We start from the raw sequence: 18902 nt of genomic DNA on the forward strand, positions 1-18902 counted from the left end.
GAGTCTACGCTTTTCTCAGACTCTGCTCTACAAAAGGCTAAAGGAAAAAAAGAATTGGGGTCAGGCAGGAAGTGAGGGAGAGGGCACTAATTGAGAAAGAACATATAATTTCTGGCTGGCAATATTGATTTACTAGAAGAAACGCAGAATCAAAAGCAGCTAATGTTTAAACTCTGATGACAGTTAGGTGAAGTTGGCTAGAGCAATTCACAGACAAAAAGTCAGCATTTTACCAACATCCCTTAAAAAGATCTATAAAGAATCAATATATAGCGTTTGCCACCTGATGGTACAGATGACATTATCTACATTTGCAAGACTGTTAGGAGGTGCTCAGAAAAATGAACAAATCTATCCAGCAAGATCTGAGCTCCAGTAGCCTTGGAGTCTAGTACAGTGCAATGTATAATGGCAAATTAGCAAATTGAACATGCAGCTGGGATACTAGGGACTGTCTTTTATAGCCATTATGCGTATACAAAGAAACATGTCTACGGTACAAACCATTTAATGCCAACATTATGGAAGAGCTGGACTAGTACAGTATAAAATCCCATGTTTTTTGTTGTGTCACAATAACATACCAGACCTTATTTTGTTCACAAATAAAACCAAATGCATTGTTATGAACCTTTATTAGGTGGTTCACATTTCAGTAAAAATCACACTAAAAAGATTTAAAAAAGCTATTTACACTACAGTGCTGACACCTTTAAAAGGAAAACTTGATATAAATAAGCTCTATGGAAAAGCCTGGAATTGTCAAAAAAGAATTCTGGCTCATCTTACAAAAAATATATATGTTAATGTCAGCTCTATCCTAGGACCTACAACTGAAAACTTTAGAGAGACTTTATGTTAAACCTGCAGTGTTTACAGTGCATCTGGCCCTAAGTGCTTTGATATTTCACAGTTACGGACAGGCACTGAGGAATGTTACATCGCTACATAACTAGATTCAGTAACAGACTACGAAGCAAGCAAAAGCTTGCCCAAGATTGACCAGTCTTTACATTATTGTTACGTTATATAGAATAAAAACAAAATATAACTATATACACTTATTTTAGCACAGTTCCTCTTCTGTCCGCACGACTGGGCTTGTGGGTATAGGTTGTGGAAGGTCCCCTCTATTGTCTCTCAAATCTTGGTTAATATTCCCCAAAGTCTCACTTTCAGGTCTGTTTTGAGATTCCTTGGCGTGTTCAGTTTTCATTGTGCAAGTCTGAAATTCGTTGGGAGCTATGGACATAGATGGAAGATTGATACTGCCAAATGTGTGGCTAGTCTGCTGTGGAGACACTGGTTCGCGTTTTACTTGGTGGGATTTTTGCTCAAGGTCCTTAAACTGCCTGATGTCGGAAAACTGTACATGAGAGGTTTGTGTGCTTACGGCATTAAATGTATGTTCTTCTTTCCCAATGTCTGGTTTCACCCTTGCTTCTTCCATATTACTGCTTTTCTGTTCCACTTCTGTGTGGTATACTTTGAGGCGGATATGCCAGGCTAGACTGCACACTGCTGAAACGGTCTTGAACTGATGCACCACATTTCTTGGGATAAAATAGATGTCATCATCATATAACTGAATCCTTGCATAACGAATACCCTCTCTGCGTAGTTGATTGAGCTTTGCATCATCAACCCACTGGACACACTGAAAAAAAAAGGTTATACAACCATATTGAAAAATGTATATAACGTGTTAGTGATACACCAGCCATTTTGTAATTTAATGTTACTAAAAATTCCCTTTATTTTTCAGTCCACAGCCAGACATAATTTTGCAGACATGGCAGATGACTGGAAGCATGCTTACTTGCAGCCATGAAAGTCTACACCGTGAGGTGAATGGCCCACCCTTCTGCAGAACTTCATCAGTTCATCTGTAATCCTAACCAGTAGCCCGTGAACCATGCAGGATCAGCTCTCACCTGGCTCAGGAAGGTTTTTTCCCCACAAACATTTAAATTCTGCTTAATGACTGGAAACATGCTTACAGTACATGCAGCCTTGACAGTCTACACTGAGTGGTGAATGGCCCACCCTTTTGCAGACCCTGTGCAATTCATCTGCAACCATAACCAGTGGAACATGCAGGATAATCTCGCCTGGCACAGGAATGGTTTTTTCCCCCCAAAACATTTAAATTCTGTATAAGAAATACTTGCAATACCATGATCATTTATAATCTTACACATCCAGAAAACTATTCAGCAACTACAATGACTCTGAGAACAAGTAACATTATATTATTACTGCTAGTATGGAGACTTATCTCCTCTTCATACCTCAACATGTTTAAAGCATGCCTATACTCATCCTACTTGCTTACTTGTGTTGTGAAGGCCATATATACTGTAAGTAAATAACATTAAACGTAGGGAAACATTTCATACTTGCTTAGAAGCATTAGATTTCTCTGCTGTGGTTCCATCACAGGACTCAAGTGCTGTGCTGCCAGTCGCCTTCCCACACAATAGCATTCTCCTGTGAAAATTGCCCCATAATGCTGCTTTCAACCTTGTTATTGGTGCCCCCATTGGTTATAGGTACCCACAGCCTGGCAGACAAAGTACATCAAAGTAACTCCACTTATCGCAGTGCCTCTACAACTCCCTTCTGTAAAGCTCTCCACTGGCTCCCCATCTGCTTTAGGATCAATTTCCCAATTCTGTGCTTGGCCTACAAATTGCCAAAGGACCTGGTCCGTCCACAGACCCATACCGGCCAACCCCTTCCGATCCTCCAACGACGTAAACCTGTTTGCACCGCGCATACCTCACTCCCATGCACAATTGCAGAACTTAACTACAGCTGCCCCCACTCTCTGGAACTCGCTCCCACCAGCCAGACACACCCCCACCGTTAATGCTTTCAAACTTGGTCCTCAAATTTTAACTCCATTTTAAGCTGAGTTTTAAAGGGATACTTAAGTCAAAAATAAAAAATGATTTTTACTCACCTGGGGCATCCCTCAGACCCCTGAAGCTGTATGGCGCCCTCGCAGCCTCGCTCCGATCCTCCTGTCCCCGCCGGCGGCTACTTCCAGGTTCGGCGACAGCCGCTGACAGGTTGGGAACGCGAGTGATTCTCCGCGTTCCCAGCCGCTATATCACTCTCTATGCTGCTATAGCGTATAACATATACGCTATAGCAGCATAGAGGGTGATATAGCGGCTGGGAACGGGGAGAATCATTCGCGTTCCCAGCCTGTCGGCGGCTGTCGCCGAACCCGGAAGTAGCCGCCGGCGGGGACAGGAGGATCGGAGCGAGGCTGCGAGGGCACCATACAGCTTCAGGGGGCTGAGGGATGCCCCGGGTGAGTAAATATTTTCTATTTTTGACTTAAGTATCCCTTTAGAGCTGATGGCTGCTTGCTCTATTCAGCATCAAGGTTATTATTTTAGCATTTATCACTGATCAAGCGATATAAAGCAAAAACATACTCGAATACAACACTAATAGCAAAATAACTGCCCTGCAATGGAAATGAGGTTATAAAGAGATATTTTCATTCTATGTTTTAATATCATTATATAAAACAATGTATTTCTTTTTAGTTGTTGTGAACATGACTGAATATGTTAAGTTAAAACAAGCAAAATGAAAATAACTCTTAAGTATTAGATCCCAAATCTCTTAGCTACACTGGAAGAAATAGCAGTGGAGTCTATGGAAGGCACACTTCACCTGTGATAATGGAGGTTCATGCAGGTCTAATTGTAGCCTTTGTACCACCTCTAAGAAGTCTTCAGCATGAAAGCATATTACGTCTTTGGTTATCCGAGGCTGCTCATTCCTATAATACATATAGAAAAGTTATTTTATTATGAAAATGTAATTACTTAGCATGTACTGTATAGCTGATTATTATGCAGATATCCCCTTCCAGTGCATTCTTGGAGACCAGATGCTATTTCTGCTGGCATGGGAATGATCAGTAAACAAACACTCTGCAGTGATGCACCTGCCAGCAGTAAAGATGGCACCGCTTGTGATACATTTCAGAATGTAAATTACGGTGAGGAAAGATTTTACAATGGACAAACCCTGACAAAATAATAAATTAAAGGGGCACTATGGCTAAATTCTTCTTATATTCTCATTTAATATAAAATATGTGCAATTGTAGCAATGTGTAAGACTTGTATTGTGGCTGAATAAAACTCTGTTTCAATATTGCTTTACCCTAAATCAGTGCTGGAGTCCCGTCGCCAGAGAAAGCTAAGCGACGCTGAACCAGCACATTCCATTCTGCAGGAGGAGGCTGCCTTATCAGTCATTTCATCTGAAGTTGTAATCTCCCCCTTTGATGTATGGGAGAGGTTTCACCCAACGTCTAACTGCACATTAGTGCTGTTACAGCTCCTCTGATCTGCCGTACGTCTCAGGACAATGACTTACGGCTCTGATGAAAAAAATGCTCCCTGCTGAGGCCCCCCTTCAGAGAAGCTGGCACAGGCAGGGTCACCACTTGTTGTCAGTTGCCATGGAGACCAGCTTCTCTTATGCACAGGATTCCAGCGTCTTGATTCAGCACACGCAAGTGCTGTGTAGCCAGTGTCCTGCTTGTGTCTCTGAAGGGGGGCCTCAATGGGGAGCATTTTTTTCATCAGAGCCGTACGTCATTGTCCTGAGACGTACGGCAGATCAGAGGAGCTGTAACAGCACTAATGTGCAGTTAGACGTTGGGTGAAACCTCTCCCATACATCAAAGGGGGAGATTACAACTTCAGATGAAACGACTGATAAGGCAGCCTCCTCCTGCAGAATGGAATGTGCTGGTTCAGCGTCGCTTAGCTTTCTCTGGCGACGGGACTCCAGCACTGATTTAGGGTAAAGCAATATTGAAGCAGAGTTTTATTTAGCCACAATACAAGTCTTACACATTGCTACAATTGCACATATTTTATATTAAATGATAATATAAGAAGAACTTAGCCATAGTGCCCCTTTAAATAAGCAATTTTAATAATCACATTATATTCAATAGTTCCTCTATTAGATGCTATTGCTAGATAATTAATCACTCAAAACACTGATTTGTGATCATTTTAGAAAACAAAAAGGAAGAAAAAAAAAATAGCAGAAAGCTTTGGTATCACAGAGAGAGCCACTAGTCGAACAGAAAAAAAACTATAAGGGAGGGGGACCACTAGACCACCAGGTAGCTCTGTAAAAGGAAGGGAGGGACCACTTGACTACCAGAGAAGGCTACAATGGACGGGGGGACCACTAGACCAGCAGGGAACCATATTTAACTGGTTTGTCTTCAGGGCAGTTTCTAGGCTACAATTCACCCAGGACGAGGGTGTACAAATTGCCTGGCTTCCTATATTGCGGCGACTAAATTGCCTGGCTTCCTATATTGCGGCGACTTATACGTGGCCTATATTGCGGCTACTTATACGTGGCTACCTATACTGAGTGCAACCTAGTGGCTAACCTATACCTGGTACATGTATACCTCGGGGGGGCCGACGTGGAGCCAGGTATACATGTACCTGTACCAGGTATAGGTTAGCCACTAGGTTGCACTCAGTATAGGTAGCCACGTACAAGTCGCCGCAGTATAGGAAGCCAGGCATAGGGGCCCCAGTATAGCTAGCCGGCAATAGGTCCCCCCAGTATAGGTAGCCAGGCATAGGTGCCCCAGTATAATTGCCCCCAGTATAGGTTAGCCAGGTAGGTGCCTCTAGTATAGGTAGCCAGTATAGTTGCCCCCAGTATAGGTTAGATAGGCAGGTGCCCCCAGTATAGGTTAGATAGGTAGGTGAATAATGGAGTGGGGAGTCAGCCGCGGGGAGGGCGGCCCAACCTCTACCTACCTTCCTCTCCCGGGCTGCCCTCCATGCTCCCCCCTCCGCTGCAGACTGCAGTGTGAGCGCAGGGAGGCGTTGTATAGAGCAGCAACTCCCCTCCCTGCGTTCTAATAGCCGATCACTTGCCACTGGCTGCATTAAACAGGAAGTATAGTGTGTATACACGGCTATGCAGAGCAGAAGACCAGCGGCAAGTGATCGGTGATTGGAATGCAGGGAGGTGAGTTGCTGTTCTATACAACGCTTCCCTGCACTCATTCTGCAGTCTGCAGCGTAGGGGGGAGCATGGAGGGCAGCCTAGGAGAGGAAGGGAGGGAGAGGTCGGGTCGCCCTCCCTGCGTCTGCGCTTCCCTCTCCATCACTGCTCCTCCCCATTTCTCAGCGCTCAGGGCAGCCGCACGGCCCTAGAAATGGGCCTGCACGTCTTATAGTGCGAATGTGCGGCCAGGTGTCCCTCCTACATTCCCTGTGGCAAGTGCAGACAATGCAGAGTGCAGCGGAAGCAGTTATCCAGCAGGCATGCTCCCAGTCCTTTATCTTGGGCTCCAAATCCTACGTTTATTGCAGTCGGTGGTGTCCCATATACACTGGGCAGTATATATATATATATATATATATATATATATATATATATATATATATATATATATATATATATAAAAGACTCCTGTATATACAGGGGAGCGTCCTGTAGTGGTGTTATATAGTGTGTAGGCTGAGGATCAAAATGGTGGTGGTGCCGCTCTCTGGAAGCCACTGGATAGTGCCGGGGAATGATCTCACCCCTGTGTCAGTCCTAAAGGTGAGATTATTGCCAGGGACAACTGCTACCATCCTGAGTGCGCTCTCCTCTTTCTCCTCCCATACCCTCCACCCTTTGTCTATATAAATCCTACATTTTGTGTCCCTTCCCGTTTCCATTTTTGATGCTGTCCAAAATAGGCAAGTATCAAAGCTTTCTCTGCACTGTTCTGCATATAGGAGGTGGCAGGCTGGGGAGAAAGAGAAGTATGCGGTGCTGCAGTATACTAGGAGGGAATTCTAGGGGGCGTGGAAAAGGTTAAAGGACCACTATAGCAAAAACATTTGTAAAATGTAAAAATTAATCTGAACACCTTCATTGGAAATACATTTCTCTCAAATTAAAATACACTTTAAATTACTTTTCTCTTACAGTAAGCAGAACAAATCTGACAGGTTTTTGACTTGTCCAAATCCTCAAGTGGGATTCTCAGTATCTCCTACTATTCTTTACAAAAGCACTCGCTGGAAAGGATCTATACAAAGATGTAAGCACGCCTGTCTCCAGAATGCTCACTATTTTGGCGGTTGGATTTAGCAATTGCCATTCAGTGAAATGTGAAAATCCCCCACAATGAGATGTACTTGTCTAAAACCTGTCAGCTTTTTACAAATCAATGTAAGTGATAGTGACATAGAAACACACACACACACACACACACACACAAAAAGCATTTAATTTTAGAACAAAAATACATTTATATACACGTATTACCGTACATATTTTTTATAACAAACCATTTTACATTTTATGTGATAATGGTCCCATAAAGTATCTGCTGCCACTAGATAAAGGAATCACAAGCTGAAGGTGCTTGCCATCTATGACTCATACATAATTAGGGAACGTGCATGGACTCCAGATCTTGCCTGATGTGCCCAGAATAGGAAACAACACTGGACTAATACAATATAAACTATCAGTCCAAAAGTATATGGACACAGGAACACGAGACTCATGAGATTTCAACACTGAATTTTAAACCATATTGCTGTTACAAACTCATCTATTATTCTGTAAAGGCTTTCCATCACATTTTGGAAAATGGCTATGGTGATCAGTCTCCCTTCAGACAAAAAGCAGTGGTGAAGTTATGCAGTGAAGCAGAGAAATTGGCCTCATCTCACAGTCAACATTCCAATTTAGCCTGGAAATGTTATATGGGGTTCAGGTCTGAGTTCTCTCTGGAGGCCGTCTTTAAAAACTGTAGCCACAATGTCATCTCGCTACACTGTACTGTAACCTCATCATTTCCTTTCAATGGAATTAAGGGCTGGAAAACACAAGGCAATATTTACTCCTGATTGATGAAGGATTTTAACAAAATATCTATTGATAGAGGGTACTGCAGGCATGTAGCACTTTCCTGGTATTTTCTACACCCAGATATACCAATTGGACTGCCAAATGAAATGGTCAGTTTTTTATTTGGTGGCTCACATATATATTTAAATAAACATGAAGTGGCCTTTCTTTCCAATAAAATGTAAGTTAGCCTTTATAAACAATAATGCTTGCACATATAAAAGGACTAAGCAGGGTTTAGTTAAAATGTCACAAGGTTAGAACGCCTGGATGGCCCCGTTTGGAAAGAGGCTTCCTTCTCTCACTTAAAGCGGAATATAACCCTGCATTTCAACTTTGCACTAAAACATTATTTACAGCATATTATATGCAACCAGCATTTTTATTTTTACTAGACCAGCATTGGAAGGGTTACACACAGAGCTTTACAGTTCCGTGGAGAGAAATGCTGCCTCTTCTGAAGTTTAGATAGATACATTTAAGTAAACACAATGTAACAAATGTGGAATGTGACACACACTGACTGTGCAGGAGCTCCCAGACACAGAGAGAGAGAGTGAGTCACATTCCTCACTTGTTACATTGTGTTTACTTAAATGTATCTATCTAAACTTCAGCTGCAGCAGCATTTCTCTCCACGGAACTTTAAAGCTCTGTGTGCAACCCTTCCAATGCTGGTCTAGTGGTTGCATATAGTATGCTGTAAATAATGTTTTAGAGCAAAGTTGAAATGCAGGGTTATATTCCGCTTTATTTCGAGAATAAATTATTGGTCCATTTTTGTAATGCTGCTAAGGCCATCATAGCTAAGGATTAAAGGTCTATGCTCTCCTCTCCCATAAATGAATGAAACCTATTGGGTGGAAAAGATTACCCCCTCCCTGATTAATCAGGAAGAGCAATTTGACAAGGTTTGGTCTCCCTGGAGTGAGAGATTACCCTCTGTCTAGCTTTTTTTTCTTGGTCTTTGGATGTGCTTCACCTTAGGCTGGATGTTTTTGTGTTTTCTGTGTTCGTATAATTCTTTATACTTTTATAGATTTCTCTTTTATAATATATTTCTTCTTATATGTCCTTACAAGTTGTACATGTATTTTCTGCATTTTGTAATTAAAGGTTTCTGGCAAAATGTGCATGGTTTGTAAATTTTCTCTCTATCTTTCATATAATAATACCTTTGCTGGAAAAAAAAAAATGTAACGTGGCTGACATACAGTTACAGCTTTGGAACTATCTGCACTACTTTAATATATTGCATTCTTATGCTATAAAGAAAAAAAAAAAAAAAAAACTTAAATCTAATCCGTATTTATGTGATGCCCATTGCAAATATACAGTATTTACAACTACATTGCTTACCACTCTCCACAGTGCACTGCCTTCAGCACTCCTACAGCTGCTGTGGTCTGACGCTCAAAGCCTTGTCCTATGTGATCAGCATGTGCTCTTGTCCTATCTTCAAATAGCATTTCCCGAGGCTCACTAGCTCGAGGTAGGTACTGTAGGTTTTTTATTTCATTTGTAGTTCTGCAAGAAAAATAGTAAATATGTTTTAAATCTAACTGAATTTAATAATTTTTTTGTTCATTTTACTGCCTGGTTGAACTGCCTGAAACCAGTGCAAGTAAGTAGCTCAGAGTGTTTCCACTGCTAGTACCACGTAAATCAGGTCATAGATATAAGAGGGCAGATGGAAATTCAAACACAATTTAGAAGCCTGTACAAAACGCTTTGTGGCAACAGGATTGCTGAGCTGAACAGTCAGTTTGAGCTATTTTAAAAGGTGAGAAGAAGTGCCAGCGGAGTGAACGAGGGCAAGGGTCCCTAATGTATCCATTTATTGTGCCCCCAACACTGAATAATCCACATGTATGTGATCTTTGCATAATGTTTCTGGATGGCCCAACTTTAATTTTAGGTCTATAGATAGATTAAAGCAAACCTGCGAGAGAAAAAAGAAACAGATACTTACCTAGGTAGAGGGAGACCTCTGGATGATTCAGAGCCTTGTCCACTCCTTGACCCCATTGCTATTCGCCGGAACCCTCTTCGGGCTGGTTCACACTTAGGCGCTTTTCAGCACTTTGCTGATTGTCAGCGATCAGCAAAGCGCTGCTGCTAATGTATCCCTACGGGATCGTTCTCACTGGAACATTTGCGATTTGCATAAGTCCCAAACATGCTGCATGTAGCGCTTTGGTTGCAACTGCGATGTGATTTTTTGTACTATTGAACAGGAATCACAACGTAAAATTGCAGCAAAATTGTAATCAGAGTTGCAATCACGATTTGCATTCTGGGTGTGAACTAGCCCTTCTTCACTGCTGTGCTACTCTCTCCATGTAAGGGTGCAGCTGCACTGCGCATGCAAAGTAGCATAGTCACTTGTGCTATACATGAGCAGCTCCATGCTACTGTGCAGGCATCCAACGTACTTGCGCCTGCACAGTGTGGCCACATGGGAGCATGACTGTGCAAACATATTCAACAAGCCCTTGTCAAATATATTCGGAGGGTCCCAGCAGGGATCAGCAGGGTTAAAGAGGATGAGGGAAGCTTCTGGGGTATCCAGAGGCTTCCCTTTGAGGTAAATATATAACTTTTATTCATTTTTTCACTTCAGACACACTTCAAAGCATAACTGCAACTATAGCGCAAATTGCACTATGCAGGCTGTGACTGGAGTTTCAGTAAACATGTCCATAGTGTTAATTAAATTTGCACGCTTAAATTTATTTCATTTTTTTTAATTGTGTATTTGAACATTGATCTGTTCTTCCCCATTGCATCCCCCCAATGCTTTGTTAGCAATTAAAGTCTACTTTAGGACCTCTAGTAGTGACTGAGAGGTGGAGACGACTCCAGCAGGCAGAATCTGATATCGGATAGCAATAATATCAACAAAAGGCCAATCCCACTCCCAGTTCTGTATACATTTCTATAAAGTAACTGCAGTGGATATGCAGTTTTGTACTCTGCAAAAGCTGTGTTCTCTGCACTTCTCAGCAACTTCAACCTTATGCTGTAAATACACGGTACGTTTTTTATTATCAATCGAGCCCCGCTGATGGCTCGATTGATAATATCCGATGTGTCCGATACCCCGCCGGATCGATTCCGCGCTCGATACCGGCGGGCAGGACAAAAGAATAAACGAAGCGGAAGATAAGAAGCCGCCCGGGGGTACGAGCGGGAATTGATCCGGGCGTGCGGGGGCGCGCTGTAATCGAGCCAGCAGCTTGATACACGGCACTAAAACGTACCGTGTATTTGCAGCATTATGCTGTAAATAAACGGTACGTTTTTTATTATCAATCGAGCCGCTGATGGGACCCGGGCCAGCAGCTGGGAGCGGAGCTGCTGCAAGGGGCTAGAGGAAGCCCCAGCTAAGTAAATGTCTTTTTTTTTTTTTTTTACTATGCCTGGACATTCACCTTAAGGTGGCCATATACCAATAGATGGCCACAGATTTGACAATCAGACAGATCCTTCTCAGATCAAATTTGAACCCGAGAGGGATCTAATCCTTCCACACACAGTACACAGATATTCAATAGGTTTCATCATGAAATCTACTGATCTGTGGAGCTGCGCAGTGCCTGCTGCCCCCCCCCCCCCCCATATATATTTTAGTTAGGTCATGTACCTCCTTTCCAAACCCTTATCATGTGCACTGTATGTACTCCCCATATCAAGTGCACTGAAGCCTCCAACAAGTGCTTTCATTATGGCCCCACAATAAGTACTGCCACTGTATACCCTTGGAGCAGAGTCATAATGCCCTCATAGGTACATTCATAATGTTCACCCTGTAAGTGAAGCCATTATCTTTACACTATGAGAATGCCAGGGAGCCAAAACTACCATGGAAAAGTATACCCTACCCTTAAATATAGAAGTGGGTACAGAAAGCAAATAGGAGCAGATTTATTTACCAGCTCCACTCATGTCATCTCCTGGGCAACCTCCCTAATGTCCACCCCCATCAATTGCTGCCGGATGTCCCATAACAGAGAAATAGACATGAGAGCATAACCCTTGAGAGAACCTGTGCATAGGGTCAACAAATATGTTTCTAAATATTATCTGCGATTTCTTCTGCACTGGTTTAGAGAGGTAGTGGAATTATCAGTGACTGAAACAAGATTTCAACTGGGCTGTTCAGAGTAGGGTCTTCGTTTCTGCTGCAACTTCTTAACCCATCTTCCTACTGCATACAGTAATAGACTTTAAGATACACAACTGAGTAAAAGCCAGCTGGATTTAAGCACTTAGCAACTTCTGCCACGCTTGTCTACGCCCCTGTTTATAAACACCTGTAAACACTTGGTTTGGTTTTCAATTTTTAGAAAACCGAGTTAGTATAGCACCATCTTGTGGCCAAAAAGTCAAACTATGTCCAAATACACCATATTACACTTACCATTGAAAAATGAAATACATTTTCATTCTTTTTTAACTCCATTACTCCAACCCAAAATAAAATATCGCCATACATTGTACTAGGGACACAAATTAAACATTGTAATAACCGGGACAAATGGGCAAATAAAATGCGTCTGTTATACCTACAATAGCACATTTTATTTTTAACCACTTCAGGACCACAGTGCTAATCCCCCCTAAAGACCAGGCTATGTTTAGTTAAATTGGCCACTGCAGCTTTAAGGCCAAGCTGCAGGGCTGCACAACTTAGCACACTAGTGATCCCTCCCCTCTCCTTTTCTCCCCAACAACAGAGCTGTATGTTGGTGAGGTCTGATCGCAGATCGGAGACTGAAGGCGGGCCGGAGCTCCGGCAGCCCCCCCCCCCCCCCCCCCCGAGCAGGAGATGCGCGTGCAGCTTCCGCGCGATCTCATGCAAACTGCCATGCCCATCGGCGTGAGGCGGACCTTGGGAGGTTTAACTATAATGTCTGAAGGTTGAGAAATTGTGATATTTTTCAATTTTTTCTTCTTCCCTGTCAAATGCATATAAAATATAATTCTTAGCATAAAAGTACTGCCCAAAGAAAGCCTAGTTTGTGCTGCAAAAAATATATAGATCATTTCAGTGTGATAATTAGCGATAAAGTTATTACCGAATGAATGGGAAGAGCTTTTGAAGGGGACAAAACCCTGTGGTAGAGAAATGGTTAAGCATACTACATTCAAGAATACTTCCACCTTACCATACATAGTAACAAGTTGACAGTGATGAAAATCTTTCATATACCTCTCCCAAACCGTCTGACACTTGTACTATGGGAAGGAATGGGGAATGACTTAACGATTGTCTAACCATTAACCTCTTCTGTAACCTGTAAGAACTGGGACAGCCACAAAATGAAAGGGGGGGGGGTGATAAAATTACATTTTTCTCCCTACATGTTACATTTATGACAAGCCTGGAAGCCTATTTTACAATTTGATTTTCCAAGATAATGCATATTTTTCTATACATTAGCTTTGAGATATAAACCTTGATTTCTCTTTCAATACAATATGTTGTATTGTTGACACAAATCTATATAGGCTGGGATTTCATTATACCTTTTTCTTTTAAAAGGAGACTTTGGCATATCAGCCACGGGGATCATCTGCTCTCCAGGGCGCACCCACATTATAGGACCATCATCACTTTCTTTACGACTCTTTAGCTGAAGGCTTGAATGGGTCCCCCACGGCAACGTACGCTGTCATTCAAGTGAAATTTGACACAATCAGTTTGTACACACTGCTGTTAAACATGAAATTCAAACAGTAGTAACAGTTATTTGTACTATTTAGAGCCCATTTATTTGGACGTGAAATCATATGTGAATTTGCACACATTCACGTCATATGCATTTCGCATATAATGGAAACAGGCCCACTGAAATGCATTGATATGCAAATTTGTGTGCAGCAAATCCACATAAATTTGCATCTACTGGAGAGAGGCCCTTTTACAAAGTGAACGTTTGTATATATTTATGTAAATATAAAATAAAAATGTAATATAATTACATACGGAAATTCAGGAAGTTCACTGACACAGGACATAAAATTTATAGAGGAAAAATAGTAAGAAACTTATCAAGTGATATTTAATATTTGAGGCCCTGCATGATGTAAGATGTGTCTGTCCATACCTCAATTTTCTACTCAGGTCTCAAATGCTTAAAGGAAACCTGTAATGAGGGGAAAAAAAACAAAAAAAAACAGAGTTTTAACTTACCTGGGGCTTCTACTGTTCCCATGCAGACATCGGTACTTAAAGATCCTCCGGTTCCCCGCTGTGGCTCACTTTCCTTACCACTGGCTTAAAAGTCAACGACCACTGTGCCTGCACGGCCCTCGCCTGTGCATGTCCTCACTTCTGTCGTCGGGAGTGTCTTGTGCAGACGCAGTACGAGAAAACCTCATACTGAGCCTGCACAGGACACTCCCAGCAACATGAGCAGAAGCGAGGACACGCGTGGCCTGGACTGTGAAAGTGCAGTGGCCGGCACTGCAGGAAATGAAAGTAAGCCACGACAGGAGATTGAAGGGTCGTTTTGTCCCGACGCAAGCACAGGACATCTGCAGGGGGCCGGTAGACGCCCCAGGTAAGTTACACTCCCCCCCCCCCCCCTTTTCAGGTTTCCTTTAAACACGAAATATGCAGTTATTCATATGTCACTCACGTCTCTGCTATAGCACTTCTATGCAGTTTCAAATAGATCAAAGATATGAACAAAAAGCCATTTCCAAGTCCCCCACTAACGATCAAACACAATGCATTGCTCCAGCATCATTCTTTCTAGCACTCACTCTCAGAACTGCAACTTTAAGGCAACTTCCTGTAGACACCCATAGGTCCACCTCCAAAAAAGGTGAAGGACCCTATTCCTTTCTGACCTCTCTTCTTGTATTTATTTTTCCCTTTCTTTTCCCATCCATTCTCAGACAGCCTCTGTGCCAACTAGATAACAAAGCAACATATACTTTAGGTCTACATTTGTTAAAGAGACACTGAAGTGAAAAAAATATGATATAATGAATAATTACTAGAAGTTTAGCAGCAAAGAAAATCTTCTCATATTTTTATTTTCAGGTATATAGTGTTTTTTCTAACATTGCATCATTCTATAATATGTGCAGATTACACAACACTCAGCATTCAAAATGATTCTTTCAGAGCAGTCTGTGAACTAATGACCTCTCCTCTAGCAATGAAAAAGTAAATAGTTCAATAACACTTGAGATAATAAAAGTCAGATAACAGCCCTCACCACGACTTTGAAAGTCGCAGAGCTTAATTGCTTTTTTGCATAGAGATAACAACTGGAGTTTCTTAACTCTTCCTGTACTGGAAACAATTAGACTGATGTATCTGATCTTAATGTTTTATTTCTTAGCTGTACTGCACATACAAATCATAATATCATAATTTTGTTTTCACTTCAGTGTCTCTTTAAACGTTTTGCTTTTCTAATATGAGACAATCATTCCAGCACCTCTATTAGGTTTTTAAACATAACAACTGACAGCCAGCCAGTTATACATGGCAGCTAGTACTAACGTAGTAAAGAGGTTCTTCTTTCTTCTTCGAAAGCAGACTTTGATATACATATACGTGAAAATTGCCTTAAGGTTGCTGTACTATCGCCAAGCATGATAGAATGAAACTCACCAGATTTAATCTCCCTATCGTGGCTAATTGTTCATGCATCTAATGTTAAAGGGACCCTGAGCAGTGCTCTGAGCAGAGCATTAAAATAAGCCTCCTGTACGGTTCTCGAAAGACTGAACTGCGCATGCGCAGTAGGCTGACAGTGAAGCACGTGATCGAGCTGGGTGCGCAGACAAGCCGCGCATGTACAGTTGTGCACGACTTCGCCCCCCGAAGTCTCAGCACTAACGGGGCCCGCCAGCAGGTCCAAGGAGTGGACCTAGAGAACGCCAAGGGACCTCGCGGGTTCCAGGGGGCTGGAGGAAGCCCCAGGTAAGTGCCAATTTTTATTTAAATGCCCTGCTTAGGGTCCCTTTAAATGAAGATCATCATGGCAGACTACTACAGTCCAACTAAACTCAAAATACATGGTCAATTCTCAAAGAAGCTGGTAAATGCACATTTTAAGAAAATGTTCATTTCAACTGAAACATCTAGATTTGCAAAATAATTTCCCAGACCTGCAAGGCTTTCTAGCCTGGTATCCTCCACACAGTTTGCTAATGGAAGCCTGAGTACTTTGGTGTGGTTATTACCTACCCAAGCAATCTAAGGCCACATGCTTCTTAACTATGCAAAGCATGCAATTAACCATTGTACAGGTTATAACAATATGGACATACTAAATATTACAAAGATGATGTTGATTAACATCAATTACTATCATTCCCAAACCTCCCTCCTCAGAACGGAATGACAAATGTTTGGAGTCCACTTGCCCACCTTGCAAAGGTATGCGAATGAAGGCACACAGGACCAGAGCTGACACTAAAGCAGAACCAGATTTCAGCAAACTGGAACCACAAGTTGAAACCCCTGCATTCAGAAAGAAAATGCTTATAAATTTTCTTCACTCAAGCTATACAAGAACCTTTTTTTGCAGTATAATCGTTTGTATTAGTCTGAGACACAACTACATCCAAGACTGTACTGCAATCTCATGTAATCAAGGAATCAACAGCAGCTCCACCCACTGAGCCTAAAAGCTGACTCCCCAAACTCAGGTCTTTTGGTCATGTGACAAATTTCTCCCAAAAAAATAGAACAACTAAGCATTCTTACTACAAAGCTTTTAGGTCGAGTGTTTAGATCCCTGCATGGAGATGTTCACAATACTAAATATGTACATATAAATAACAATACCTTACCTTTAGAAACGGAGACTCCTCTAACATGTCAAGGAATTCAGGGAAGTAGTCCCCTACTTCCTCATCAACTGCCCCCACCAGACTGATCTGCCTCATTGCACCAGCTCTATATGTACCATGAGAGTACGTCCTCTTTACCTGCACAAACAGAAAAAAAGTATCTTGAGGCAATAAAATTTGTAATGCGATTGCTTTATTTCCTGTCTAAGATAATACAGGAAGAAAAAGATGTACATAACAGAAATGTAAATTGTGACGTGTGCACATCGCTGTACGTTGCTCTCAACAACATATACCTGATACGATTGAGAAGTCAAAACAAGTGCACACTGGTTATACAGGTGTCCAACAACGTTTATGGCTGGACTGGGACACTGTCCCTTATCCAGTCCTACATATGTGCTGGATTTTGTTGCCAAATACAGTACATACTTTACCCTGAGGCTAGCGACCCACTAGCAGCAATTTTCTGCAAAACGACTGTGATTCTCAAATTGAGGAAGTGCCATGATTTAAAAGTGTGATTGCGATTTGGCTCTGTGGCCAAAATGTTGCATGCAGCAATTTGCCATAGCTCTACCATTGCAATGCTGCAGGTGGAGCCACCCTTACAGGGTTCCACCTGCAGTGCCTTGCCGATCGCCTGTCATCAGCAAGCATTGAAAAAGTGTTTCCAGTGGGTCCCAGCCCTAATAATCCCAGAATACTGTATAGTAAAACCTGTCAAGGTCCCTAAAGTTAATGTGCTATGTTGAAAGAATGCATGCAATTGCACAACAAGTACAGTACTCAGAGTTCTCAGATAAAAACTCAATTTCCATTCAAATTTCAGCATAAGTCCATGGGCGTTAGGGTAAAAACGCCTTATTTATTTTACTATTTATTTATTGTATTTATAAAGCTGCAACATATTACGCAGCGCCTTAGTGGTGAAGTGGTTAACCTAACAGACCAGAGCAATTTTCAACTGTCAGCACTCAGCACACTTTATTCGGCAATACAGGAGCAAAAAAAAAAAAAAAAAAAAAGAAGAATCAGCTATTATGCAATTAGGAATCCTAGGGTGAATTGCAGAGGTCTTGAAAAAGAAGGACCAACACTGCCAATATTGACACTTTGCTTAAACTTGATGTGATAATAAATTAAAAACTTTTGAAACTCATGAATCACCGCGCATGAATGGAAACGGCAGACAGTGCAGTCTATGCACTGTCTGCTGTTCCTGCGATCGCGTTTCCATAAGTAAGCATGAAAGCGTGCTATATGGAAACGAGAACTAAAACGCATGGATCTGCTTAAACAAAAAAAAGTGTTCCGCAATGCATGCGTTTTTTTTTTATCATGCGCTTAAATAAGTTTCTGAACACACCCAATGTGAAGGAAGCCTCACTCTGGCTCTCAACTCTTCAAAGGTGCAACCTTTCTTGTGCATTGCCAGCTATCCACTGCCTAGTGAACTAAAGCCTATTAGAACCTATAGGAGTGAGCATATGAGGTCTCCCACAATGCATCACTGATGAATATGCAAATAGTTCCTTTGTCTCTGAAAGCTAAATGCACCTCCAAAACCGTTGGAAGGCAATGATGTGTCAGCTTGTTAATTGTGCAGAGCCACAATAATCTGTACAATTAACAAGCTGAGATATCATTACATTCCAGTGGTTCTAGAGGTGTGTTTAAGTTTCAGGGAGGATTTGCATATTCAGCAGTGATGCAACCTAAATAATCGCAAGTACCTTCTGTTTTAAAAAGGAACATTTCTGCTTTGCACAGCACTTTACTAAGGGCATGAACCCACTGACGCAGTTGTATCCGCTTCTGTCTGCTTTTCTGCATCTCTAACATTGATGTGTAACTGAAAAGCGGACACAACTGCGCCAGTGGGCTCAGGCCCTAAGAGGGCTTTTTGGTCCTTTTAAGCCACTTACACATGTGTAGGAGTTCTGGTTCACCATAAGCTTTCTGGGCAATCTGTAACTTAGGAACCAAATGAATTGTATGTTGTATCTGCAGTGTCTTTTGTGTTTCACCACTAAGCATTGTTTTTCATTTTTCTGTGTTATTACAGTTATAGGTGGTAGTTCCCACTTTTCAGCCTGAGCAATCAGCTATTAAATCCACCTGTTGCCTTTATTTCCTGTACCTGA

General features: G+C 41.9%; 1 protein-coding gene across 1 annotated transcript in view; it reads right to left on the reverse strand.

Annotated features, from left to right (window-relative positions):
* Positions 1-616: 616 nt before the first annotated feature.
* RSBN1L (round spermatid basic protein 1 like) overlaps positions 617-18902 on the reverse strand; it is a 133146-nt gene continuing 114860 nt past the window's right edge. The window contains exons 4-8 of the mRNA XM_068276218.1: positions 16756-16893; positions 13465-13607; positions 9292-9459; positions 3694-3802; positions 617-1657 (exon numbers count right to left, since the gene is read on the reverse strand). Of these exons, the coding sequence (XP_068132319.1) occupies positions 1067-1657; positions 3694-3802; positions 9292-9459; positions 13465-13607; positions 16756-16893 (1149 nt within the window). The 3' untranslated portion in view covers positions 617-1066. The remainder of the gene's footprint in view (positions 1658-3693; positions 3803-9291; positions 9460-13464; positions 13608-16755; positions 16894-18902) is intronic.

Source organism: Hyperolius riggenbachi, chromosome 3 (assembly GCF_040937935.1).
Source record: "Hyperolius riggenbachi isolate aHypRig1 chromosome 3, aHypRig1.pri, whole genome shotgun sequence".
NCBI lineage: Eukaryota > Metazoa > Chordata > Amphibia > Anura > Hyperoliidae > Hyperolius > Hyperolius riggenbachi.